The sequence below is a fragment of the Xyrauchen texanus genome, chromosome 39, assembly GCF_025860055.1.
Source record: "Xyrauchen texanus isolate HMW12.3.18 chromosome 39, RBS_HiC_50CHRs, whole genome shotgun sequence".
Lineage (NCBI taxonomy): Eukaryota > Metazoa > Chordata > Actinopteri > Cypriniformes > Catostomidae > Xyrauchen > Xyrauchen texanus.
In genome coordinates, this window is record NC_068314.1 from 29,031,353 (window position 1) to 29,059,333 (window position 27,981).

Consider the following 27,981-nt stretch of genomic DNA (forward strand, 5'->3'; position numbering starts at 1 on the left):
CAAATTGGGAGAAAAAGGGTAGAAAATCCAGAAAAAAAAAATTAATAAAAGAAATATGACCTGATATAATAAACACAAAAAAAAAAAAAAAAATTACGAAATTCCCTTTCGTAATTTCTGAAATATTTTACTGCTGAATGTCGTAATTGACAAATCGAAATCAATTATTCCAAAGTCCAGAGCACATAAAACAAAACAAAACAAAAAAAAAAACACCATTTGAATTGATGAAACAATAGATATAAAGCCTACCATTCAAAATGAAGGCAAAAAGTATAAGGACACTTTCTGGTTGTCAAATGTTGGTGGAACATGTCCATAGTTAAAGGGACCTTAGTTCTAACCAAAAATTAAAATTCTTTCATTATTTTCTCAACAGATCATTTGTTTAAGTCCTTTTTTACAATAAATCTCCACTTTCACTTCCACATTCTTCTTTAATTGTTTTTTGGCGATTCACTTTCAGTGTGCATATTGCCACCTACTTGTCGTGGCTGGTCAAAGGTGGAGATTTATAGTAACAGACAGGCTGTCCAAGGGACATACAGACAAACAGACACTTGCCCAGTTTCTAGGGCCACTATTGGCACTTATTTAATGAGGCCATAACAGAGGTGCTTTAAAAATTAAAGTCTCCTAGAAAAACACCCGTTGAGACTTGAACCTCTCGCAGGGCCAATTCAGCACCCCAACCCAGAGGATCCAAGCATCTGTTCCAGTCACATACCATCCTGAAAGCAATAACGAAGGCCGTAATATTTTTCTTGGGCTTGAGAGCCAAATATGAGTGAACAGAGAACATTCCATTTAATGCAGCCATGTTCTGGGCATTTCTCAACAAGAAGCCAATCCCCCCCCCCCCCCCCCAATCTCCTCCACCCTTTCTGCCAGCTGTCTTGCAATGTGCTGCTGCTTGTCAGTGAGGAGAAGTGGCACACTGTTTTCAGTGACAGGGCAGCACACCATTTCACCTTGCACCTAAGACCCACTCAATAGACTGATATCATCTGTCTGATTGAGGATCTGCTCAATCCCCACGATAAACCTATGTTTCAGGAACACTTGAACTTGAACGGGATCATTGTGACTTTACGTTGGTGAAATTGTATTATGAAAATGATCAAATCTACCAAAACATTGGAAATCACTTCCACTCAACCTCAGCAACATCACTTCTCAATTTACTTTCTCAAAACACCACATTCAAGACCTACTTTTTTCACAGCATTCCAAGTCCACCTCAAGCTGTTTATTTTTTTTTTTTTTAGGTCAAGGTCATAGGTGATGTGATTTTCTTATAAAGCATCCTTGAGCTTTTGAAAAGGCGCTATACAAACTAAACATATGATTTATTTTGTGTATTAACAATACAGACGTATAGACGATGTGTAACAGTGAAAAGTGTTCGTGTAGCACATGTTCTAGAATGTTAAAGAATAACAGTCAGCTGATTCAATGGTGGTTTTATGTGCTTTCGAGCATGAAAGTCACATTCGCTATACTCTCATACAAACTACCTGACCTGACAGGTCTTACAGTGAATAGAACAGTAGGTTGACTTCTCTTTGGCTAAAATTGTTCTATGCTTACTGGAATGCCCCCAGTGGCCAAAGCAGTAAGAGTTTATGGGTGTATGTGCACATGTGGGCTCCATATTCCAGGTAAAATGTCCACCGAGGTGTACCAAAAGCAAGTTGTTTTTAGCTGTAATATAGCGAAGCTGTAATATAGCGAAGAGGAATGCATATTTTATAAACTGTACTGGCACACTGAAGAAGGCACACGCCGAAACGCGTCTGTGCAAAATAAACAATATATGCATAGTGCGGCCACTTTGTCTATTTTATAAACTGTACCCCTCAACCCAACCCTAAACCTACTGTAACCATCACCATTAATGGAGATAAAATGTTATGTTAGAGGGAGAAATGCAACCTCTTCATCACATTCATCACTGATTTTAGAAACCGAATATCTCACACTGTTGATGCATCATGCTTCCAGACACATGTAGCACAAGGGAAGGTAAACACACTGGAGCCTATGCAAACGTGTCTGATAGGAGATGGCACTTGTCAGTGAGTCGGCATAATGTGGCCGATCCAAAGGTACAGGAACTCTCTGAAGCAACATGCCGATTTCATTGTGATCATGTTGATCTGACTCCATTCTATTAGGTAACCTCCAGCTTTCACAAATCAATGGTGGAAATAATCAAGTCCTGCTCTATTTTACGTCTTCATTGAATATCCTGTTTCACTCAGAAATTGGTTTCGACTGCGAAATTAAAATGGGTTGTGGGCATTTACAATTGACTTGTACACAAATCAATACCTTAAAAGAGTTAATGGCAAATTTGCCCATGAGCTTTGCAGCAAACTTGCTGAAACTGTTAATTGAATCTTAAACTCAATTGCACGTTAAAATAATGAGTGGAACATTTGTGGCATGTTTGCCATGAACTCTTGATTTTTGTAAGGTAAGGTAAGTACAAGAGTTAGAGGTAACATAAAAGTATAAAGCATGGATGACCTGTGCAAGTTTCCAAGTGAAGATAGAAAAAAGTATCACAGTGTTTGCACATTAACACAGAATGTTCAAAACAGAAATATAATGTCAAGAAACCAGCTTCAGTATGTTTTAGGAAAGTAAGTATATGCAGATTATTCCATTCACCTTTTTGATCAGAAGTGTTATCCATACTTTCAACCTCAATTGTTCAGGGATGCGTTATTTCCAAAAGCCATGTGTCTTAAATGATCATGCATTCTACAATAGTATCAACTACATGCTGAAAACTATTAATCACCTCCTTAAACTGTGGCAGTGTGACTTTGGCTCCTCATGGGTCGTTTAAATAGAGCAGACAAGCCATTATCGACACATCACTTTCTAAAAGCACCATCATGCTGAGTGTCCATGTGGGGAGCTGGTGGAAACACCTTCTAACAACAGCTGACAAACCCATTAAACACCATAATATGCTGCATTATCCTTCAAGAGACATAATGCTGAAAAAAGCACATCTGTATTTCCAAGTTTTTTTTAGGTCTATTACTGCTAGAAGTGCATCACCTGTGAATTATTTTCAGTGCTGGTATATTCAATACTTTTATTCCACATAAAAATGTGTGTCTTCCATGTATTACTTTTTGAATTCCATTTGATTCTCACTCACAGACCTGCATTGTTGCGTCAATGCCACGATGAATATTCAGGAATAGATCTAGGAATAGCATCCTTTAAATACTTTATTTCCCACTCCAATTTGTGGACCTAAAATTAGTCTTTGGTATTTGGAATCAAGATTTCAAAGACATGTAGCCCCCTCATTTCAGCTTGCAGAAGATCTTTTTCATTCTCAGCAGTTAATGATGAACATTCCACGGATGGATGTATTGAAATCAAAAACTTTTGCATTCAAACATTTGTGATCAGTTCTACATGCCTATCGTATCCATTCGAAAAGGCAGGGCAGGGCTTGGATGGGACTGCATTCAAATATTTTTGTGGAAACTACACTGGCAACTGTCCTAATTTTGTTTGTCATCCATGTCTAGATTCCACTTTGGACATTAAGGAAAGCTGAGCCCCAGCCCAAGCTTTATTGGCAGCGTAAAAATATAGCCTTCTAGCTTCTCTGGTCATTTCCCAATGTTTATATCCAAACCCAAGCTCCAACGACCTTCTCCTGTGTCATCAGGGCACAAATATAGTGCTACAGTTTCTGGAGCGACCAAATAATTAGACAACATCGAAGACAGGGTGAGAATGCAGATACGGTTACTCTAACTCAAAGAGATGTAAACAGAATCTAGTGTAAACATTTCTTTGACTTTTGCTTGACTTGAATGCCAATGGAGGAAAATGACACAGATACCACACATATTCCTGACTTCAATGGCTTGATGAACAAAGACAGGTTCCTGTAAAGATGGCTTCCTAAATAAACTTAATACAACCACTGGGTTGTAGGTGCAGCTGGCTAGTATGGCATGTTGCCGAGTGTTTTTGTGGGGCGTTGGGATGACACAGAATGACAGTTATGTTGTAGTTGTGCTGACATGTCTGTGGAATGTTCAAGCCATCAGAGCGGCATCGAATGCGTCACTGCTCTGACACTAAGCTGTTTTTTCCAGTCTCTTTTGGATCAGTTTGTTTTAAATAACCCACAAAGCCCTGAGAGATTTGTGGTGCTGATGCAACACATGAGCAAAACCAACCTTACAATGACCCTCTGATTTTTTTTTATTTGTATTATATATATATATATATATATATATACACACACAGTATAATTGTGTAGCTTGTTTGCACGGTCTCCTCAACAGTATATACCTGCTAAAGCTAGTTGGATTTAGCTGGTTTCCCAGCCTGGCCAGACTGTTGGCTCAGTACCATCTTGACTTGCTTAAACCAGCTAAGACCAGCAAGCCATCTTAGACTGGTTTGCCTGGTTTATTTCATTATGGTTTGATAGATCTATGTACATGTTTTCACTCTTGGTGCACATATATTTAGAATTGGTACAATATTGATGTATTTATATACCAAGAAATTGAAAGTAAATGTCAGATTATTTTAACTTATCCTCGGAAAGCTACACCTACACTTCAGGCTTCATGTATATGTTCTGTCAGTGATTTAAAATGAGTGAACTGAAATTACACGGTGTTTGTTTGATATACAGTTATAAGTCTGTAATGCTCCATATCAACATTATATTTGGTCCTTTATTGAGTTCTTGAATAATTAGATCAGAGCATTTTTTATTGAGCAGTACAAAATGGTAATTTGCAATAACGTAATATGTTTTGGCAATAAACTGAGATGGTCTGAAGAGAGAGTTTGTGACCATAGTTGGAGAATGGCAGGCAGGTGGCCAGGCAAGGCCTGTCATGAGGAAGAGTGAAGCTGACAGCTGGCCCTGTCAAACAATTACTTATTCTTCACCATCCACTGCCCAGCATAGTATAGTAGAATGTGTGTGCTAGTTGTATGAATACTGGTGTACAGTATGAATGTATGTGCTAATCTTTATGCACTGTTTGTATGTTTGTATAATAGTGTGTCATGAAATAATAATCTTATTTTATTTTTTTCAGAATCTCATGCCTCCGATTTAGCTAAATCTTGTTATTTAAGACAACATAGTTTTATAAAGCTGGAGCTGTTAAAGAATCCATCCACATCTCACAGCTTTCAGGGCAAATTCTGATATCTGATGCTTCACAGGTGACCCTCAGTCTCAAGCCACTTGATGGTTGAAAGAGTATTTAAGTTTAACAATCTAATTTGAACTAACTTTAGTGAATATAGTATATGGTGAATAACTTTAGTGAATATGGTATATGGTTATACATTTTGAAGATTCAAACTAAATAATGTATTAAGAGGAGTAAAATAATTGAAATCATTTTCCATTATGGCTGAAATAGTTCTAGTTTATTAACTTTACTTTACTATATAACAAATTCCATTTGTTTTAGAGATCCTATAGTTAGATGTGAAGTTATTTTACTCAAATCAGAGTAAAACATGTTAAGATAAAATTTGATGTGGAATAACATTTTACACATGTATTATTTTTATAACAGTTAATTACATTCTTATTTGCACTCTGACCCCAGCTTAGCTGGGATATGTGAAAACAAATACATTTCACTGTATATATGCAAAAAACTGTGTGTATAATGTGTGACCAAAGTAAAGGATTCTATTCTATTATATTCTAAGATATTCTGGGAGGGAGGGCTCTACTGCATTATCCAAAGATTTTGATTTGTAATTAGCAATAGTTCAAAAGCCATGAGTAAAATCAAATAAAAAAAATTCAATGATTTTTTTTAATACAAAATCAAGAAGATATGCATTCATTTTGGATTTACAGTACACCTAATAAAAAAGTAACTATAGTATCTATGTTTTGGGGCAGAAAATGAGATTGGCTGTATCTTAAGAACATGCCATATTTCAAAAAAAAAAATAATAATAAAAAAAAAAATATATATATATATATATATATATATATATATATATATATATATATATATATATATATATATTTATATAGAGCATAAAGTAAATGAAGCATATTTTATGGGGAATAACGTTTTACACATGTATTATTTTTATAAAAGTTAATTACATTCTTATTTGTTTGCTTATTTGTGTATTTAAATAATGAAACATTAAGAAACATGAACCGACATTTTTCTAGTTACCACAATACATTTTGGTAAGGGTTACAAAAGTCATTTGTTTTTCAAGTGTTTTAGCCACTGATGTTACATATATAGATCAGTGGTTTTAGCACATTTTTACACAGTTCAATTTCATAACAGAATTTCATCAAATGAGCAATGGAGATCATTTATATATATATATATATATATATATATATATATATATATATATATATATATATATATATATATATATATATATATATATATATATATATATAGCTTTTATAGAATTTATTATGAAATTAAATGCGTAATTCTCAAAAAAAAAATAAAATATATATATATATATATATATATATATATATATATATATATATATATATATATATATATATATATATATAATAAATAAATACATTTAGTGCAGCTCGTTTTCTTTGTAAATGCAGCGCACACCCAATGCAGAAGGTGGCGCTCATCGGTTTGAGGGCTCAGCAAGTCTAAACAATAGACGAGAAGTAGGTCTATCTGTTATGGACGTAGAAAAAAAGGGAAACAGACGCTTTAGTCTTATTTTATGAACATATCATGTCTAAGCTACAGGGTTTAAACGTTTTTCTGACAGAGAGGTTAACTTTGGCTGCACAGGAAATATTGAAGGCGGTTGAAGACATCTTTAGAGACTATAATGACGAGATGTGTCGCTCCAGGCAGGAGATACAGCTTCTGAAGAGAAAATTGCACGACGCCGGAGTTCAGTTTCATTCTGGTAAGTGAATTCAACTTAAAACCGAGTCTGGTACTTTCTCTCTTGTTAGCATTTAATTAGCACTTAATAGCGAAATATAGATAGTCAGAGTGGTTGATAAGTTTACCCTATCCTTTTAAACCAAAAGGCCCTATAAAGTAATAGTTCTATGTTATAATAATCGTATTATTGTGTTATTGTGATCATATCAATGTAATGTAATACTACCAGTCAACTAATACCACCTCTTATATTCCATGCTTCATTTTATAATCGGAGTTCTCTTTTCTGTATTTTGGTCCTTATGATGAATTGGTCATAATATTAGTAAACTGGCTGTGTTGTTTATCACTGGCAATTTTACTACTTTACAAATGCTGACATTGGAAATTAGTATGGTGCCAGACACTTGTTTTGAAGCACTTAGAGCTATAATAATAATATTTGTATCACCAGAATCACTGTATCACCTCAAAGCACATCTTATCTTGCCTCAACTTCTTTCTAATGTTTCTCTGCGTTGACCCACTGTAGAAACACAGCCCTGCTCCTCTGAGATTCAAGGAAAGAAATACACCCAGACATTCTCAGAAGAGCAGTGGAGATCTGATCATTACGAGAAGGATACAGAAATGCATATGAAACTAGAGGTCTATACACAGCAGGAGGAGAATGGAGAGCAGATGCGTGTGTTTAATGAAACCACATCTTTGCAACCACGTATGGATGATGACCATAATCAGACGGTCAGCAAAGGTGTCGCAACACAAATGATGGAAAACTGCAAGAATAATTTTACCTTCATTAACCATGGTGCTCAGATTAAGAATGAACCTGAACCTGATCCTGAAAGTGAAACCACCTGTCAGGCACAGCGTATCATAAAATACAGCTCGGATGATACAGAGGACAGTGATTCATCCAGCAATGACATCAAAATAAAAGTTAACCATGTTGGCTCCCCTGCACATAACACACAACCATATGAGGTATGTCTGTGTATTTTCAAGTTTGTCAGTTAAACATTCTCATTTGAAAGCATTTCTCAAAGTATTATTATTATTATAGTTCATTTGTTTTTGTATTTGTAAACTATAATGTTTTATTTTTAAGACCCTGTGATGCCATAGATATGAACTGATGAATCTCATTGTTTTACAGCTGCCCTTCAGAAATCAAGAGGTCTTTGCACAGCATAGGATGGAGCTGGCCCAAATAAGTGAAAGGTAGTTTATTTTATTCTTAAATGTTTGTGAAACCCTTCATCTGTGATGATTTGAGATTTAATACACTTTTTATTTTTTTATTTTATCAGCATTACTTTTCTGGTGATAAGCATGTGGTACAATATGTTAAAAAGTGTGTTGCTACTAGCTTGTGTAGACAGCCCAAATCCTTTGCTTGCCATACATGTGTTTGCCTGAACTCAAAACATGACCAAATGAATCAGTGATTACTGTTGTGCTGAAATGTGGACCTACAAGAGCCATTTAAATACTGAAATAACGCTTAAATGTGTTTTATTCTCTTGTACGCTCTCCCCTAGTCCCCTACAAATGAACATACAAAAATATGGTATAGTTGCTCTTGTTTCATGCTTTTGTTTCAGGCTGTTTTAAGTTTTTACATTTCAAGTTTTATCTTTCCCTTATTTGAAACTCTAAAAAGAACTGTCTGAATCACAAAGCATTGGGACATAGTCTCCTAAAGATGAGAAAAGCTGGTAGATTCATGTTAAGGTTACAATGTCCTATATTTAAAGAAGTATTTCAACCCAAAATTAAAATGTTCTCATTATTAACTCACCCTCGTGCCATCCAAGATGTGCATGACTTTCTCTATTTTTTCACTGAATACAAAGAAGATTTGTAGAAGAATATCTCAGCTCTGTAGGCCTACAGTATGCAATGCAAGTGAATGGGTACCAAAACTTTGAAGGTCCAAAAAATCAAAGGTAGAATAAAAGTAATCTGTCTTCAGAAGCGATATATGTGTGGGTGAAAAACAAATAAAAATGTCTGTCCTTTTTTGCTATAAATCTCCACTTTCACCTTCAGTTTCACAATCTTGTGTTTTTGGCAATTCGCATTCTTGGTGCATATTGCCACCTACTGGGCAGGGAGGAGATATTATAGTAAAAAAATTATTGAATATTGATCTATTTCTTATCCACACCTATCATATTGCTTCTGAAGACATTGATTTAACCACTGGAATCTAATAGTTTACTTTTATGCTGCTTTTTGGGGATTCAAAATTTTGGTCACTATTTACTTGCATTGCAGAAGAAATAAAGTCAAACACATCTGGGATGGCATGAGTTTGAGAGAAGTTTAATTTTTAACAGCATAGCCTCACTCAGAACTGTGTAAGTACGGTGCTAAAAAAAAACATTACAATGAAATCAGTATCTCATAAAATATGGAAAAAAATAAAATAAATCAAAAGACTTGAAGGGCAGGTAAAGGTTTAAAATTAACGCTTATTTTGTTCATCCTGGGTGATTCTCACAGAGCATAATAAAACTTGTCCGAGTCACATTTTACCTGCAAAATCAAATGAGAGAGAAAACACTTAACCATTGTGCCACTTCTGCACATGGTATTTCAGCACAAAAAGCTGCGGCTTATTCATTAACCACCCGCACGCAATCTAGTTCAAGAAAGCGCAATGAGCGCTGAAATAGTGCTGCGTCTTGAATATTTAAATTATGTCTTTTGTCATTCCTTTCTGTTTGAGACTGCCAGAAACTCTGTCAAGAAACACTATGTCAAGTTCCCATCATCCTGTTCACCAGTCTCCCCTCCAGGGAGTGATTCTACCTGATGTATGTTTAAATCAAGTGTCCTTGGATAAAGAGAAAAAAAACTGTATAGAGATTCAGCGGGATCAGATGACAGACCAAGGCCTGAATGCTTTGATGTACTTTTGTTTAGAAGTTTAATACTACATGACATTTATCAGGATTGGGCAGTTTCTGTCTACTTTGATGGCTCCAGGGGGGAAAATGCACAACCTTACAACCTGCGGCAAACAATATCAGAAATTATCGCCCGGAAATTCCACAACCTTATACCACGTGACCTAAAGATGATAAGAGATCGGCTTAACTAATTTCTCCATACTTGTTTTTGGACTTTTTAAAGCCATTACTCTGCTGTAAATATGGTGCTGTAATTGCTGTAAACTTCAGTAGGTTAGCTGGCCTACTTTTTGTAAATTACATTTAAAGCTTCAATACTTCATTATTTTTATTCTATGAGCAAGTACATAACAAATACATGTTCAAAACTGCATTCTTGCCTTACCCAGATTCACTATGATACGCCTACGATATTGATTTATATTTTGAGCTGTCGGGCCGTATTTGGCAGGAAATTGCGAGCTTGCTTCATTTATCCTTCCGTGTTCACGCCATGTCTGTAATCACAGTAAAAAGTGTTGCTGACTATGGCACATGGGTGGCAGATGGAGAAGCTGTGGTTGCGTGTTACTCGTTCGCTAAGTGTTGATAGGCTTTCAGTTAAAGCCTATCAACAGATAGATCTGAGCTCAGAGTATTGTGTAATATTGCTGTAGTTTATAAGTTCCCTAAGTGTGTGTATGCGTGTTTGCGCCACTTTGTTCTCCTTTCTTTTGCCCTAAGCACATAAATTCATAAGATACATCACTTTCCATTGCCATTTTTGCAGATAGACATATTATTTCCATGTATAATAAAGTACATTTCATCCACATCACTACTGAATCATCTTTTTGTGTTTTAAGGTTAGTTTTATTGTTGCATACTAATTTAATATTAGGGTTTACTTGCATTATCCACTGATGCTTTGTTCTCATATTGAAAATGTCTGTACTGTATAGCAAAAAATACTGTATAGCAAAAAAATGCAATACAGTACAGTTCAATATAATCACATCACAAAATTAAACCATTATTATTTAGTAATAGAAGTATTTTTTATCTATACATTTTGATCACTTCCACTCATTTTAGTAGTTATACATTCTCAAAATATAAATTCTTATTTTATTTCTCACAAGTCAAGGAACGGATGTTTTGGCCTCACTGCCTTCCTCTGCACTAGATTGTAAAGAAATAAAAAATGGTGTAATATAGATTAAAATTGTGCTATTCTCACATTTATTGCTGAAATGTTATAGGCTATAGAATAAGTGCTCAGTATTATTTAAAAGTATTTGTTAGAGACAAACTGGACTGCATTCTACGTGAGCATTCTGTCATTCTGAGTGTTCTGATTCTCAACTGTTGAGAATGAAACCTGACTACCCCATACTGACAGTATCTCTCCTGTGCTGCCTGACAACGTGTGATACCACATGAACTCATTCAACTGTTTCCTTTTTTCACATATTTTTAAAGGCCACATAAGTAGGTAGGTGTGACATCCCCTACCAATCGAGTAGCTTTAAATTGTGTAGTGGGAAGCTACCTTTAAAGATAGAAGCCCAACTTATACTTACTGTTAATGTCAGTTTTTCGTTTCTATGGTAAAAATGTTCTTGTTGTTTAGATGGGCAGAAGAAGAGCGAAAGAAGGCTGCAGCGAAAGCTAGATCCCAAAAGCACAAGCAGAAAGTATATGGGAACCCTGAGCTTCTTGAGGAATACAGAAAAAAGGAGAGAGAGAGGTATACTGTAGGTTTCCTGCAGAAAATGCTTTTCAGGAGTAGCTGTAGGTCAGATTCTATTTTAAGTACATATGCGTATTAACAACGGACTATGAAAGGGTAATACATGTAGCTATAGAGCAGTGGTTCTCAGTCATTTTTTGTCACAATTTTTAGATTGGAAATCACACTGACTCACTATTATTTTTCATTTTTGTAGATATCAAAGACGAAAATCTCAGGGGAAAGTGAAATCTGCTAAAGATCTGAACCCAATACAATTGAGAAGGCAACAGAAAAGATGGAGGGACAATTCTGCCGCATACAGGAGAAAGAAATCATTTCAGGACGTTTTAGACAACATTAAAGAAGACATTATTGAAGTCCTCCCAGAGCAAATGCCTGCCAACGCTACTCAACAATTTTCGTTTTTTTAGTGTTCAATGAGCAAAAATATTCCAACATTCCTGTAAGCCAATGCCAAGAGTATAATTCCCAGGGAACACAATTTCCGGTAAAATGTATATCTTTAAAGCTGAAGCGTGTGACTTTTTTCAGTCACACGAAATTCTTTCTCCTATCCCAGCTTAGGCTTACTGTTGTAGTTTTTCTCAACAACTGTAAACACTCTGGGGCTAATTTATGAAACAGAAGTGAAACTGAAATTGTGCTGCATCTTGAGTATTTAAATAAAGTCATTGTCATTCTTTCCATGCAAACACTTCCTATGTAAATATGGCTTAATATAGATTGTGCTTTAATTTATAAAAATGACATACCGCAATTGACATCGTGCTATTACCGCTAGATGAAAACAGATGGTAAATTTATTTTTATTGAAATGAGAGTTGTGTACATTTTCTATCAATTATATCACCAGTAATTCTTCAAAAGAAATGCGTTATAACCTGCCATATATCCAGATGTGCGGTGCATGAAATTTCGGCATGTTAAAGACACGATTCAGCTCAAGTTCAGACCGTTTAGCAGCGATATTGTGGCAGCGATTGTGCTTTTGCCTGATCTGCATAATTTATTGAATCGGGCTCAATTCAGTTTTCGTGAATTCCCCACTGTGTCTTAGTGGTGCTATAAAAATTCCTATTTTGAGCAACCCGTCCACCCCGATACAACAACAAATAGGTGCTGGACTATTTGTTTGATCAGCAGCAGATGGGGACATATTTGGGTGGTTGTTTGAAAACAATGTTTATTTTGTAATTCCTTTTGGTGGCAAAGAAATTACACACTTCAGCTTTAAACATTGTCAGTCGATTGGACAAAAGCTTTGGCAGCCAAATGCATCAATGTAAATATAATGTAGAAGGTAACTGCATGCCGTTTCTGTTCCGCTTTATACACTGTCAAACACACTGTTCACTTAATTTCATCAATGGACATGCCATTTATGATTTTTTTATTTTATTTTTATGCTATTTATACATTTTGAAATAAAGCGAATACAGAATTCAATGCAATATGTCTGGTCTTTTTGCCCAAGGGAAATCCAATGCATTCACATTACTGTAGAGCAAAATCGCATATATCGTGGGGTCCTCATTACGATTATGAGCAGAACAATTTTTTTTTACCATATGTATATGCTTATGTCTATGTATTATAAAGACAAATGTGTTCATTTGTGAGAATCACCCTTTGAAAATAGGCCTATAGTGTTTTTCTAAGGGATGCTGATTGTTAAAAAAAATCAGATACCTGAAATCCTAAAGCAGTATTATAATTATAAAAAAGAAATATATATATTTCTTTTAGCATCAAACTTGTGGTAGTTAAACGGTTAGAATCAAATGCTTCTGACTGCTTTGTGTAAATGTTCCTGTTTTCTCTTAAACAGCTAAAGTAATTGTATTTCATATTCCCACAAGTAAATTGCAAACACAGCTGGAAAGAAACGGGAGGAATAAGTGGGAAAATGAGGAATTGCACAGAGGAAGGAAGATCAGACACACTGAAGAGGAGGCCCTCGATAAAGAGCTACACCAGCAAACACGTAAGGATATTTGAATGAACTGCTGATATTGGCTTTCCAGAGCTATAGTTGAGTTAAAAAAGCAATGGTCTGATATGGTGTTTGACTTCACTCTTAGAAGCACACAGTAAATGAAAGTGTAAATTTCCCTCTTCTTTAGAGCCCAAGACAAACCTAGCTAGCATTTGCTTGGAAGACACTCAACACGAAAAGGAACTGCCAGAAAGTTACCATGCTCCTCATGATATTCACGGAAACACACAAGGTACAGGAGAATATTCTTGTGTCATTTGCAGTAAAAGGTTCGGCTCATCAGGAGTGCTAAAAATTCACCTTAGAGTTCACTCTGGAGAGAAACCATACCATTGCAGCTTTTGTGGGAAAAACTTTAGACAATCAACTCACCTGAAGACACACGTCAGAATCCACACTGGAGAGAGACCACACATCTGTAAGAATTGTGGGAAGACTTTTATTGACTCAAGTGCACGAAACAGGCACTTTAAAAAATGCATTCTTATCGTTCTGAAAGGACAATGAAATGATAAGGAGCATCTGTTGAAGGTCTTTCCATAACTTGTTAAATGGAAATGTCTAGGTACAATTGTTAAATCTGGCATGAAAGCAGATACACTTGAAAGGATTTTAAATAATGTACTACCAATCAGTAAGTCTGATATACAGTGTAATTAAAAACACAAACTACAGCTCCAACCAAGTCCTTAAATGTTTTCACTTTGTTTTCCTCATAATATGCACCTGCCAATAACCTGAACTAATTACAAAGACCTGAAAGATTCATTTTCTTCAGCAGGACTAATTAAATTTCTTGACACATCTGAACTGAGCCAGGCGCAATTGTAATGGTACAATGCAGTTAATTTCCTGAGCAGCAATTAAAATGCCTCCAGATTTTAAAACTATTGATAAAACACTTTTGTTCTTTCTGCTTCCATATAAGAAGTACAATAGCTAGTATGGTGAATTTAAAAGTTCACTCAGTAATATTTTTGCCCATTAAAAAAGTTTTACTCCCAGTGATTCTATAATTGCGGGTACATTTGGCATTTCAAAAAGTTAAGGAAAAAAACAGTTCACTAACAAAAATTATTTCCAGTATCTTTTACATTTTAATAATTTAGTGCTTGCCAAACACAAGTTACTTTTTTTTTTACAGTATGATTTATTTACAGTATCTTTTGTCAACTCTGTTACAGACAAATTAGGCAATGTGTAGAAGTAACAATAAAACATAACAAGAAAAATCCTTCTTGTTCCATTAGACAAACCATCCTTACATTCCAACACTTGAAACTGAGATCATATATAATCTTATGTATACATTAAAAATGAAATAAATACCTATGTCTTCACAGAACCGTCCACTAGGAGCAAATATTTTTCATCTAAAATTGTATTATATACAATATGCAGTCAAAAAAAATTTAATGTAGTTGAAATATAATAAGGGTGCAAAAATAAACAACAATTTAATAATTTTTTTATGAAAATAGTTCATAAACAGAGTTGACCCTTTAAGTAACAGAATTGATCAAAGTAACAGAACTGACTGGGGGGTAAAAAAAAACCCTAACCCCCTCTCTGCCCCCTTGAACCCTTTTTGAAACATCAAAAAGCCCTGTCTTCAACAAAAATGGCATAGAAATAGAATCATGTATGATCTGAATGCCTGTACTAAAAATTCCTGTGCTCATTCTGGTGAAATACTGGCCCATATTTCCTTCTGTATTTCAACATGTCGTGATGCAACCTTGGTTGGGGATGGAATTAATTTTATAATATAATTTCAACACATCATCTTGTGTTGGCCAGAAGAAACGGTTCCTTCCTATGTTATGCATACACTTGACCTTTGCATGTGTTTCGTTGATTTCAAGGATGGTTCCAGGATAGATGTCATTATAATATTTCAGGACACACCAATGTCTTACAACATCTTGACACTCCTGACGGATTTCCACCTCTTGCTCTTCACTTGTTCTAAGAGGCTCAACTGCAAAATTGAAGGTTTTTGTATTCCACACCAATTTTTGCTTTGTGGAGCAGAAGCAGCTCACATCACGATAAATCAGCTGGCCAGGTGAGACCGTTATCATTTGATGCATCTGCATTGTTAAGGGCACAACAGGAAGTACTTTTGGCATTTCCTCAATTACATTGTTGATTGTGTCTTCCTCAATGTAGAAGAGCTTCGCTGATGTCTCTGCATCCAATAAGGCATGAAACAACTTCTGAGCATTAGGGATATCTCTCCCACAATTCACTAATCCATCAGCAGTACGTTTGAGTAATTTACCAACTCCATCTTGAGCGCCCTTGCCATGACTGGCTTAAAAAAAAAAGTGAATTACTGATACTGAGGGATGGAATGTTTTGAGTTGATCAAGGATTGGGGAGAGGTGAGCCCATATAGCAGCAGGACATTTTTACTTGGAGGATGAAATGGAGCAGAAACACATGTGGTCCTCTGCCCCACTCATGTGAATTACACCTGTGTGTAATGTTGCCTGCTGTTGTGAGGAGGCAAAATGCACTGTATGAATCTCTGATGCATATTTGCATACATAATTTTCACAGAAATCCACATGAATCAGACACTCATGTGATTTAATTTCTTCAGTTCACGATAGTGCCTGACCTGGTTTCTCATGCAAAAAAGATGCCTCTCAAAGGAAACCCATTGACTGCGGAACAAGTCAAGCATCTCTCCTAAGGAACTTTCAAATTCCGTTTTGACTGTGACCCTAACAGGCACTTTCTCTGCGGTGTCATCTTTTGTTTTCTTCCTCCTCTCTCCCATTTCAGTTGTCCAATGTGTGTATGAAACCCTGGCCTCAGGGTCATAGTTAGGGTTTACTTGAAACTGCTTTCTTTTGCAGTCATTGCATTCTCCATACATGCATTATTTTGTGTCAATGCTGCAGCATGTTGACTCAACGATGCTGTCCAAGCTGGTGGTCCCAACCACTTTAAGGAGATGTAGCTTCACATCAAGGAATGCCATGTTCTCATGAACTTTACATAAGCATGTCTCCCTGTCTGCATCGGTTGGAGTTACCACCCAGAATGGACGCATGCGGCAGAACAAAGAGTAGGAAATGAAGGTACTTGGATTTTCAAGCAGGAATCGTTTGTGTAGATTTCTGATCTGATCGTTTAAGAGGCGCTTCTGCTTCTTCTGTTTCATTCTTGTAATTGTTTGATGTTTGCCTGCAGTCAAACGACTGACATCATCTCTATTGATGAAAGCGCACACTCCATCTTGTAACTTTATCCTCTTAGATGTGTATTTCTTTCTTTTGTAGGTAAGTTTTTTATTGCTGATCTTTTTCCTAAACCTCTTCCTCGATTATCCAATTGTTTCATGAACTTTTGTCTGGAACTTGTATTTCCAAACAATTCTACCGAAAACAATTTGTGAAATAATTTGTCTGGATCTCTCTGATGTGGAACTTTTATATTTTTCTTTGATGGTGTCAACAAGAGCATGGTGGTAGTTAAGGTTTTCCTGACATTATCAGAGACATGGGATCTTCCAACTAACTTCTTGGTCTTACTTTTAGGAGAAAGTCCATCTATTTTCAGTCTCTCATAACGTTTGCGGTACATGTCAGTCTTTTTAAACAGCATTTTCAGTACCTCTTTTAACTTCTCTATCTCTCTGTACAGTTTTGAGGTCCTATGCTGTACCCTCCTTCGTCCTGATCTCCACCTGTACATATATTTTTATTTTTTCATTACTCAATAAAAGGCATATTGAGCACTTACTCAATACTTATATAATAGCAACTAATACTTGTTTTCTAAAATGTCACAAAAACAGCACAACACTTTCTACCCTACACCTTCTCATTAAACACACATGCTCCATGAACTTTTGGTGCCCTTAGCTGTATGTACCAACATACACCACAGTGTCTACCAACCGCACTTCATGTTTTTGTAGGTGTTTAGGACTCTGAGGTGACTCTAAGGGCCCTGAACTCTGTGGTGTGCTTAGTAGTTCTCTATGCTGTGCTCTTCTGGCTCTACTTACAGCCTGTGCCTCCCTCCAGTATCCCTGTTGTCGTCTTCTCTCTCTTAGTGTTATGTCTACCACCAATCTGACTCTCCCCATCTCTTTGTTGCGCCTCCATCTTTCCCTGTCTTTTGCTACGTTCTCTGTTCTTCTCTCGGAGTTGGCATCATGCCTCGCCTGATACCTCCTCTGCTTCTCAGCAGCTGAGAGTGGCATATCTAAAGCAGATATGTATTGCAATTGTAGTATTTCTGTCATACAAACACACACATACCACTACCTAACACGAACAATCATGAACACACACTCTTACCTCTCTCACACACACACTACCTCACATGAACAATTATTAACACACTCTTACCTCTCTCTCTCTCTCACACACACACACACACACACACACACACACACTACTGTCAATTCTGTTACATACTGTCTACATTGTTACTCTACCTTGCTAACAGAGTTTGATGGCAACAGAATTTACAATTTTGAACTTTTTAGCCAAAACTCCACTTGCTAGCACAAGCTAAAAGCACATGGCACTAATGAAATCGTGATTAAAAGACTTTAAGAACCCACTGTGTGATCAGTGATAAATTCTGTTTTCCTTTTGATATTCTAAGTAACTATTTTGACGTTCTACAAAATAACTTAAAAAAAAAAAAAAGACTTTGGACACCAAATGTACCCGCAATTATAGAATCACGACCACTCTTATGAGAGGAAGACTCTAGTCATATCAGTAACCTTATAAAAGCTGTTTTATTCTACATGGGGTAGGGTTGCCCTCATGGCGGCTACCAATTTAGAATCACATGCCCATCTGAATACTCACTTAATTTCAGTAACCATCTTGTTATAGGACACTTTCACTCTTGGATTAAATTGATCATGGCTGATTGTGAATAGTGAATTTCTACCAACACACTCTAATGACGAAATCGTCAGGATTCGTATTACTCATCTAAATTAGGCTAATTCGTATGATATCGTGAGACTGCACTCGTTTAATTTCCTACGACTTTCAATAACGTCGCTGGACATCGTTTCCATTTAATACACGACAATTACTTGCTTTTGTCTCACACACAACTGATTGATTAAGTTTAGATAAGGGGTTTGGGTAAAGGCATCATATTAATAAGTATGTCCTTAACGCCTCTGCGCGGATCTCGCGCTTATTTCCGCATTAGACATCCGGGAATTTGCACGTGATGCGCTTGAGTTTATGCGAGTTTATGTGACCATACGAAAAAGCCAACTTGTAAATTATGTACAAATTTTCATGAGATCTGTTTGATTTCTACAAAGGCATCTGTATCTGAAAACTACTGATTTGGAATGGTGCTGCATCCGCACCACTTTGTTTCACTGGAAGTCCAAGATGAAAATCAAAAAGTTACTGAATGCATTTGGTAAGGTACAACTTTATGCATTTTTCAGAATGTCTTTATATTAGTTGTTGTTGTTATTATTATTATTATTATTAAAAAATTGACTGTCTGTTATAAACTGGAAGAGTAAAACGTACTTGCAATTTGTAGTAATTTTGACTGATTTCTAAACGGGCAAAAATGTTTGCATTTAATAAAGTCTAATAACAAATAAATAAATGGTGCGGTCTCAGCTTTTTACGATTTGAATTCGATTTAGTTTGTAGTTTTAATTCTGTCCCCGTAAAATAAATAAACAAAGTGAAATTCAAATTAGAAATTGTACAATAAAGGTGAAGATAAATGTGATGTTGAAAAGTCACGTCTCAGTTGAAAGAACATTTGTGAGAAATGTTCAACCACAAGATCTTTACGAAGATTACAAACATGGGGAACACTGTCTGCCAGTGCATAAAGATGATATTTACAGTGAAAATGAACATAAACCGTAAGATGCTATATAAACATTTGTAGCATGTAGGCAGAGTTTTAATTTATACAGAGTTAAGAATTATCTCAAGAAAACAAACTTAAACTGCAGTAATTTCTTGTATATTGGCAAGCCTTTCAGTCACCCAAGAGAAGCACAAAAATCGTTAAACAAAAAAACAAAACATTGTCACAAGATATAATGGGAATTAATTATAGCTTTTTGTATTTCCAGTACAATAGTTGACAATTTTGAGCCGGGTTTGTTGTTCTGAGGGTATTTTAACTGGTTTGATGCTGTAACTATCTTAAACAGTAGGGGGCAGAAGTGACACATAATGTTTGCTTGCCTGTGTTATTAGATCCAAGAACTAAATGATGATGTTTGTTTACCTTTTTGATGGTCTTCGCTTGCATTTTAATGCCAATTGTTTGTAATGTGTGTGTGTGTGTGTGTGTGTGTGTGTATTACAAAACAACAAACATATATAAACAAACAAACAAACAAACATATGTACCTTTATTGCATTTATGCGATACAAACAGCATATCTTTGATGCTGTATTAATGCCCTTTCTATAGAAATATAATAATTGTTGCACACTGTCTAATACGCTTAAAATAAATGACTTAACATTACAAACATAATATGTGGAACTTATTAGCACTCCTTGTGGTCAATACACTGATCCATTTTAAAATTAAAAGGGTTGACTGCAAGAGCCAAACTTTAAACAATTTACACAGCACACATTTGCCTTCACACAGCTTTAACATCAATAGGAAAGACAATAGAAATCTATATTATGATTAGCCTTGCTAACCCACATGCCTCCTGGTCTGTGAATGATGCTGGAGCCTGGAATAATCTTAAAGAGCCATGTAAAGGAGTGGTGGTGGCGTAGTTGGCTAAAGTACATAACTGTTAATCAGAAGGTCGCTGGTTCGATCCCCACGGCCACCACCATCGTGTACTTAAGCAAGGCACTTAACTCCAGGTTGCTCCAGGGGGATTGTCCCTGTAATAAGTGCACTGTAAGTCGCTTTGGAAAAAAGCGTCTGCCAAATGCGTAAATGTAAATGTGTACTGAGTAGTGAATACAAGGTATTAGTAAACCACTGTGACTGACCTGCTGCTCAAATCACTGAAACATCAGGAGGCTTTTCTGTCTGTTAAAGGCTACCGTTTGGTTCTTCTTTTTTACAAAACGACAATAGCAAATTTACCTCAACTAAAGCCAAAATGAAAAGGCCAAAAGTTCAGGAGAAAGTTTAATTGTCCTTCTGATCAAGGGTGAAATTTAGTAGGATAATATTCAAAATGTTGGTACTAACAAAATGTGAGCAAGTCATTGTGGTATTATAGGCAAATAACATTCTCCATACAACAAATCTAATTTCTTATTGCTCTGCCCAACAACATTAAATATTAGTCTATTTAAAAAAAAAAAAATGTATTGACCATTTAGGCTTCACAGTTAGGAGGAAAATGGTGATATGCGATAAACATTGATAATATTACAGCGTTATTTTGGGTGATGATTAATGGGTCAAAATCAAATGTTGTTCTGATATTTAAATGTTATAGGTAAAATGAAAATTTCTTGTACATGTAAATGGCTGTATCATTAATAATTATTTATTTTTAAGGGATTAGTTTTTTAAGTTCATCGCACTGCTTGTATTGTGATATTTGTTTCTCATAGTCTATGTTTGACCTTCATAGGTAAAATAGAACAAAACGAGACACATACAAGGACATCATTTTGGTTTGTTTTACATATTGTTCAGAGGATTGTGTAATTACTCCTTAACCTTTAATTATCGTTGAGACCCAAAGATAACATACCGATGTAAGATAGAGATAAAGAAAATGTATTCTACTAAGCAAATAACTAATATTACTGTATAGCAGGGGTTGGGAACCTTTTTTCACAGGAGCACATTTTTTAAATTTCTAGTTTATATATATATATATATATATATATATTTTTTTTTCCTGAAAGACCCATAGCACAAACTAATAATTTACTATTTTCAAAAAGTTTTTCAATAAAACAAAAAGAAAACAAATATGCAACAATTAATAGGTAACATGTTGCAATATGGAATTGAGTACACGTGTTTGTGCGGGTCTCCATAAAATTACTTAATTTTACAATTGTTCATGAAAAAGTTCACTTCATTTTGGGCTGGGCGATATTTGAATAATATTTTCGCCTATAAAAATCATATTAAAATATTATGCTATCCGATAATCAGTGAATATTTTTGCTTTATTGGTTTTGCTTTATAAATATTATTGATTTATTGAAAACTTAAACAAAATGCATTTCTAAAATCAAATTGTACTATAAACTAAACGAAAAAGCAATTAAAATAACGAAGTGATCAAAAAATCTTATATATAACCACTTCCCCAAATCCAAACATTTACTGTCTCCAATGGCCCCATTTGCCATCACGCAAGCATTCATCAATGACACCAGGTGAAAAATAATGAATAGCCTACAATTAAGAACTAAAGACAATTATAAATGTTAAGATAATAATAATAATAATCATAATAAATAAGCCTAATAAATTCCCATGTGTGCTCCTCAAAAAAAAAGAAAATGCTGCCAAATGTGCATTCTTATTGAATGTGTTTGTATTTCATTTTGGTACAGTTTATGCTGCTTAAAGAAAAGAAAATAGAACTCAATTGTTTGGTTCAAGGTGTTTTATATTATTTTATTATTTAATCACTATTGACTTTATTTCTTTAATACAAATATATATTATATATACACAGTTGCATTGGCAAGTGCTATTTCACACCCTTGGCGAACATAAAAATAACGAACTAGGAATCGCTACTAGAAAATGCTCTTAACCGTTAAGATCAATAGTTCTATCAGGAAGACTCACAGACTTGAGTCAAATTTAAGATAACATTCCTTTGATTAATATAAAAAACAGAAATGTAATGTCTCTCGTTGGCATAACCCCCTCTGGTGGTCCGAAGAATTTGTACTCGGAACCGTCATATCCTGCCGGAGATAGGAGGCAGGAGGCAGGGAGAATCCCCCCTTGCTGGACGGGACTTAACTGGTGGCGGTGGGGTGGTGGAGGTTGCCGTGTTGGCACACTGAAACAGCAATGTGATAGATTGGGAGCAGGCTTATAAAGCGATGCTGACGCATTGGCTTGGAGTAACCTAGCTAATGATGCGATGATGTGCAGCTGTGAGTCTTCCCGCTAGAACTATGCTGCTCTTACATTTCTATAAGGAAGGCTTGCAGACTTGAGTCAAATTTGCAAAAGTAAGCCATGTCTGGCAGTCCGAAGAAGTTGTACCCTGAACTGTCATATCTGCCCGGACATAGGAGGCAGAGGGCGAGGAGCCTACCCCAAAAGAAAGAAAATTAAATACTACCCCCAAAAGAGAAGATCCAGTTAGGTACAAACCAGGTCTCATGTTTGGTGTTCATTCTGGAGAAGAGAAAAAAGGAAATGTGAACACCACCTAGAATTTACACTTGTATAAAATACTCAATTTCCCTGGCATGGTTGTGCAATATATTTGCAATAGGATAAACTGAGCCTGCATTGACTTATGGCTTTTATGATAGAGGGGGCATATTTTTTTTTCATATGTTGAATTTGATTTTTGAATGAAAGACACAGTGTAAACACATTTGCCCTGTGAGAAATTTGTTTAAAGTGAGGGGGACAAATCCCCTGCATCCCCCACGTATTCTACGCCCAATTGTTATTGGGAAACGAGGCCCAGAACTCTATGCATGTGCATGTCTTTGAGAAGCGCTTTCATTAACAGCAGAGGTAACTGTGCACACATATCAAATCAGATGCGCATCTGCGGCTTTTCTTTTGTCTGTTCTTCAAAATATAATCACATGTTTAGTCAAACACGCTTCTTTGTGTCTAATTTCTTGTCATACAGTGTATCCTCCAAGAAGTCTTACAGGTCGCCCTCCACAGTGGCTGGTACATCAGCAAAATTATCCGCTACTGCAAATGAAAAGTCTGTATTTGGCAGGTGTTCATTTCAAACCTTGCTCATCAGGAGTAGGCTGTATGACAAATTTTGGAGAAAGGAAATCAAAACTTGACTTCAAGTCAATGAATTTAAGCTTTGCAACCACACCCACACTTTCTGCAGGAAAATTCTCTCTAGAAAGTTTTTAATGAGCATGTGTTGGTGAATGGTGAGACACCTGGCGAGCCACTTGATTTTTAACAAAGAGACACTTTTGGCTCACGAGGCATAGGTTCCTGACCACTGCTGTGTCCACAGTTTTCCTGAGCAACCACTGGGTGGCGCCATGATGATTCTAATTGCCTGTTGTGTATTTCTTGTGTCGAGATGCCAAGTAAAAACTGCCAAAACGAGCGATCCAGAGGAGAACAACAACCATTGAAGTGTTACTCAACTTATGCAGTTGTTGGCTGTCATAACAACTCTATATATTGAACGATTTAAACGTAACTAACCTCTGACCTTTGCTTCAAGTCATCTACACACCAAGGTGAGACACTGTCTAAAAACAAATTGGTCATCTCGACAGTATCGTAATTTTTTTGACAATTTTTACAAAGACCTCTTAAGCATTACATTACCCACTTAGAATATACACAGATGCGAGTGAAAACACTAGAGACCTGAAATTGAATACAGTCGAATCATGAGATTCTTCCACGTTCAGGAAAATGGTGGATAAGAACAGAAATACGTTTACATTGGTCTAACCCAATTTTTTTTTTTTCACATTGAGAAAGGCAGAACTTTTTTGATATGATGCACTCACGAGCTACAGTACATACTCAGTTGCCCTCCTTGTTGGATGTTCATTTAGTTTTCGGTCTTTAGAAAAGGACCCCTAGCTGCCCCATCTGTTTCCTGTCTTCATGAAATTGGCTTGTCCTCTGGGTTTATCCTGTAAGAGTTGAGAGATTGAATAAATAAAACACATTTGCAGATTGCATATAGCACTTCAAAAAGTGATGTCACATTTCGTGTGTGTCATAGATTTGAGGAGCATTTGGTTCAAAGGCAGCTGCTACTTTAATGTGCACTTTTGCTTATTATTTTTTCATTTGGCACTGGAAATCAATTTGAAACACCAAGTTGAATAATTACAGCTAATTTTTCATCCTTATATATACACAAATCAAATGCATGTGTAATTGGAATCTTCCCATTTCAACCCAACAGAAAAAGCTACAATCTTTGTAAATACATTAACAAAGCAAAAGTTGATTTTTTTTTTATTTTTTTTTTATCTACGTTCCATTCCCCATTAATACTGTTTGGAAAGGCAGAAAGCTTTTGTGTGTGGTATACTGATGATCACATCACAGCATTAATGTGACAGCTATCTGAGACTGAATCGGCTAAATCTGCATCCTGCCAATGCAAACCAGCTTCTCACTAGAATGCAATAATACCTGGACAAATGGAATGAATAAATCTTTCAGATTTAATCTTGCATCACCTAGTCAATTTATCTGTAACTGCAGAGGCTGAATACATTTATTTATTCACTTTCTTATGTGTCTGTTAAAGAATGTAGCCATCATTTGCAGGGTGTAATCTGCTCTGTCTATTAGAATATATCAATAATGTATGCATTTATATTTACACATATTTTATCATTGTAGGATGATAAACCAGGGTATGTGTTGGTTTTGCTTTTCTTAATTTTTTTTTGTTAAATGCCAAGTTAAAGTGAACTTTGGGAAAAATTTTGACAATATGGTATTTTGTGACTGCACAGCTCATTGGTATTGCTCTTGGCTGTGAATAGCCTAAGGCACATTTGAAGGGGAAACCTTTCTGAATTCTATTGAATATGTATACATTTTTTCTCCTAAAGAAAACTCCTATTTGACTAAGATGCAGTGATCATGTACAGATAAATATACATAGACTGAGATATTGCTAAATATTACACGGCTACTTGGAATTCACTTAAAAGGATAGTACACCCCAAATTTTGAATTCTTTGTTCTTTTACTCACACTCATGCCATCACAAATTAGTATGACTTTCTTTCTTCTGCATATCAAAAAAACCAAGATTGAATTAACTATGTCTCAGCTGTTTATGTCCACACAATATACAGTAAGTCAATGGGGTCCAAAACTTTCAAGCTCTGAGAAGGACAAAAAGGCAGCATAAAAGTAATCCACATGACTCAAGTGACTTATCCATGTCTTCTGAAGATCGTTCAGAACTGATGAGTGCACGATACAACCATACATTCTCATGTGAATATGCAGACGTGTATGCGTCAAGCGCAACGATGCATGAATGAGCTTTTCTCATGAACGTGCATAGGAGAGCTGGACGGAAGCAAAGCTTTTAAGTTAATAAGGAGAGAATTCTTTATTTGTTTGTCAACCAAAGTGATCGTATCGCTTCAAAAAACATGGATTAAATCAATCAAATTGTATGGATTACTTTTATGCTACCCTTTTCAGAGCTTGAAAGTTTAAACCCCATTGACTTACACTGTATGGATGAAAATAGCTGCAACATCCTTTAAGAAGGATGAAGAAAGAAAGAATTCCACAGATGAAAGTCATGCAAGTTTGAAATGGAATGAGGATAAGTAAATGATAAGAGAATTATTATTTTGGGGTGAACCGTTCCTTAAATCATATTTGGCAAAGTAACAATATGCAGTTTTAAAGGCTTTACAACTACATTCTGGCAATGTCAAGCAGTATTCTAGCATGGAGTTGTGATTCACACTTGGTCTGTGTTTTGCTTCTAATACCTGTGAAATCTCTGGTCTCTTATTTTTATGGTCATGCCTCCAGGCCAATCAAACCCAAGGCTTCTCTCACTCGTTTCTATGGCAACATCTCTTCCTTGGTAAGTGGAGGACTGCATCAACTTTTTTTTTTCTGCAATTAAGAGTTGAATTGCTGTACACAAAGTCCCTGCAGGCTTAGTTTTGAGCTGATACCTCAAAGGATTTGCACTTAGGTTCACTGCTGTTGCCAGTCTTCAAGACTGACACTGGATAAACACAAAAAGAACAATTCACTCAAATTTGCTCTTCAATGCAGTTAGTCACAAAGAAAATACCACTGAAATGGAGTTTATATGACAGTGTGTGTGAATCTTTGCATGAAATGAGGTACGCTTAGTGATAAGATAACTAGCTACAGTACCCGGTGCCACATAATGGCCAGAGTTTCTATTGATGCCTGTTGTGGCTCCCCCACTAGAAAGAGATGGCATTCCAGGAAGCCTTGAGCCCTGTTATAAGTGGTAGACTGCATCAGTCTGGATAATTCAACCCAGTCTGGATAATTCAACCTTATTCATATGCTTTGTCCAGCAATTTAGATTTACAACTCATGTTGTCTATGGCACAATATACAACCTAACACTGTAACCTCATAATGGGCTTAATTTGTGGATTAATTTTCATATTCAGTTTGAAAATACAGTTGTTATTTTATTTAAAAAAGATAATTTAAGAAAATGGATGCTTTTACTCATACACATGTCCAATAATATGTGTAAAACAATGCAAAACTGCAAACAGATTCTAGATGGGTAGGGGAGGACATGGGAGGACTCGAGTAAAGGAATAGATTTTTCAAAAATTTAAATTGTGTAATTTTTTACTCACCCTCATGTCATTCCAAACCCATATGCCATTCTTTCTTCTGTGGAAAACAAAAACACACATTTTAAAGAATGTTACGCTCATTGATTTCCATACAATTCTCTCATCATTTATTCAACCTCAGGCCATCCAGGTGTGAATGCCTTTCTTCCTTCAGCAGAACACAAATTAAGAATTTTAGAATAAAATCTCAGCTCTTTTGGTCTGTAAAATGCAAGTAAGAGGGTGCCAACATTTTGAAGCTCCAAAAATCACTGAAGTCAGCTTAAAAGTAATCCATACTAATCCAGTGGTTAAATCAATGTCTTCAGAAGTGGATTGGATGGGTGTGGAAGAAACCGATCAATATTTAGGTCAGTTTTTACTATAAATTCTCCTCCCTGCTCAGTCAATCTCCACTCTAACTTTAATTTTTACAGTCTTCTTATATTTTTGGTAATTCACATTCTTCATGCATATCACCCAAATTAACTATCAATAGCATGTTCTTCTAAGGCAAGCAGCACTGTTTCTATTGGTCTTATGGATTTGTGCAAAGTCAAGGTTTGTCAAGATAGCGCCGCAGATGGCAGCCTCAGTGTGAAGCTCTCCAATTCGTTTGTTGTTTTTGTTTGTTTGTCATGTGTTTAGTATTTTTTAAAAAAAAAATTTACCAGGGACAAAGTGCTGAACATTCAGCAGCACATACCAGATAATCTTTTCCCGGTTTTGGACTATTCAGACATATTGCTGAACATTTTAGTCAGAGGTGCAGTTGTGTTATTTAAGCACGCTATGAGATGCAGGTGAGGGAAGCGATCTGGTGTGTTGGTCAAGCGAGACTTTCGAACAGCGTGGCCGAGTATTATTCATCTAGTGAATCTCTGCACTC

The 27,981-nt window shown here is 35.9% G+C and overlaps 1 protein-coding gene across 3 annotated transcripts; it reads left to right on the plus strand.

Moving 5' to 3' along the window:
- The first annotated feature begins 6,705 nt into the window (after positions 1–6,705).
- On the plus strand, positions 6,706–14,315 carry si:ch211-86h15.1 (uncharacterized protein LOC558435 homolog). 3 transcript variants are annotated; one of them, XM_052111636.1, is made up of 5 exons: positions 6,706–6,957; positions 7,471–7,925; positions 8,098–8,162; positions 13,454–13,578; positions 13,718–14,315. In XM_052111636.1, exons 1-5 carry the CDS (start codon positions 6,777–6,779, stop codon positions 14,095–14,097), a joined length of 1,206 nt encoding a protein of 401 aa, XP_051967596.1. In that variant the 5' UTR covers positions 6,706–6,776; the 3' UTR covers positions 14,098–14,315. The 3 variants fall into 3 exon arrangements, with proteins under 3 accessions (XP_051967596.1, XP_051967597.1, XP_051967598.1); XM_052111637.1 differs by lacking the exons at positions 13,454–13,578; positions 13,718–14,315 and adding exons at positions 11,472–11,588; positions 11,788–13,032; XM_052111638.1 differs by lacking the exons at positions 13,454–13,578; positions 13,718–14,315 and adding an exon at positions 11,788–13,032.
- Positions 14,316–27,981: the final 13,666 nt, after the last annotated feature.

Coding starts and splice junctions, on each gene's coding strand:
- si:ch211-86h15.1 (XM_052111636.1), top strand. CDS start 6,777: ATGTCTAAGCTACAGGGTTTAAACGTTTTTCTGACAGAGAGGTTAACT. Junction 8,163..13,453: donor CTGGCCCAAATAAGTGAAAG/GTAGTTTATTTT, acceptor TATTCCCACAAG/TAAATTGCAAACACAGCTGG. Junction 13,579..13,717: donor AGAGCTACACCAGCAAACAC/GTAAGGATATTT, acceptor CCTCTTCTTTAG/AGCCCAAGACAAACCTAGCT.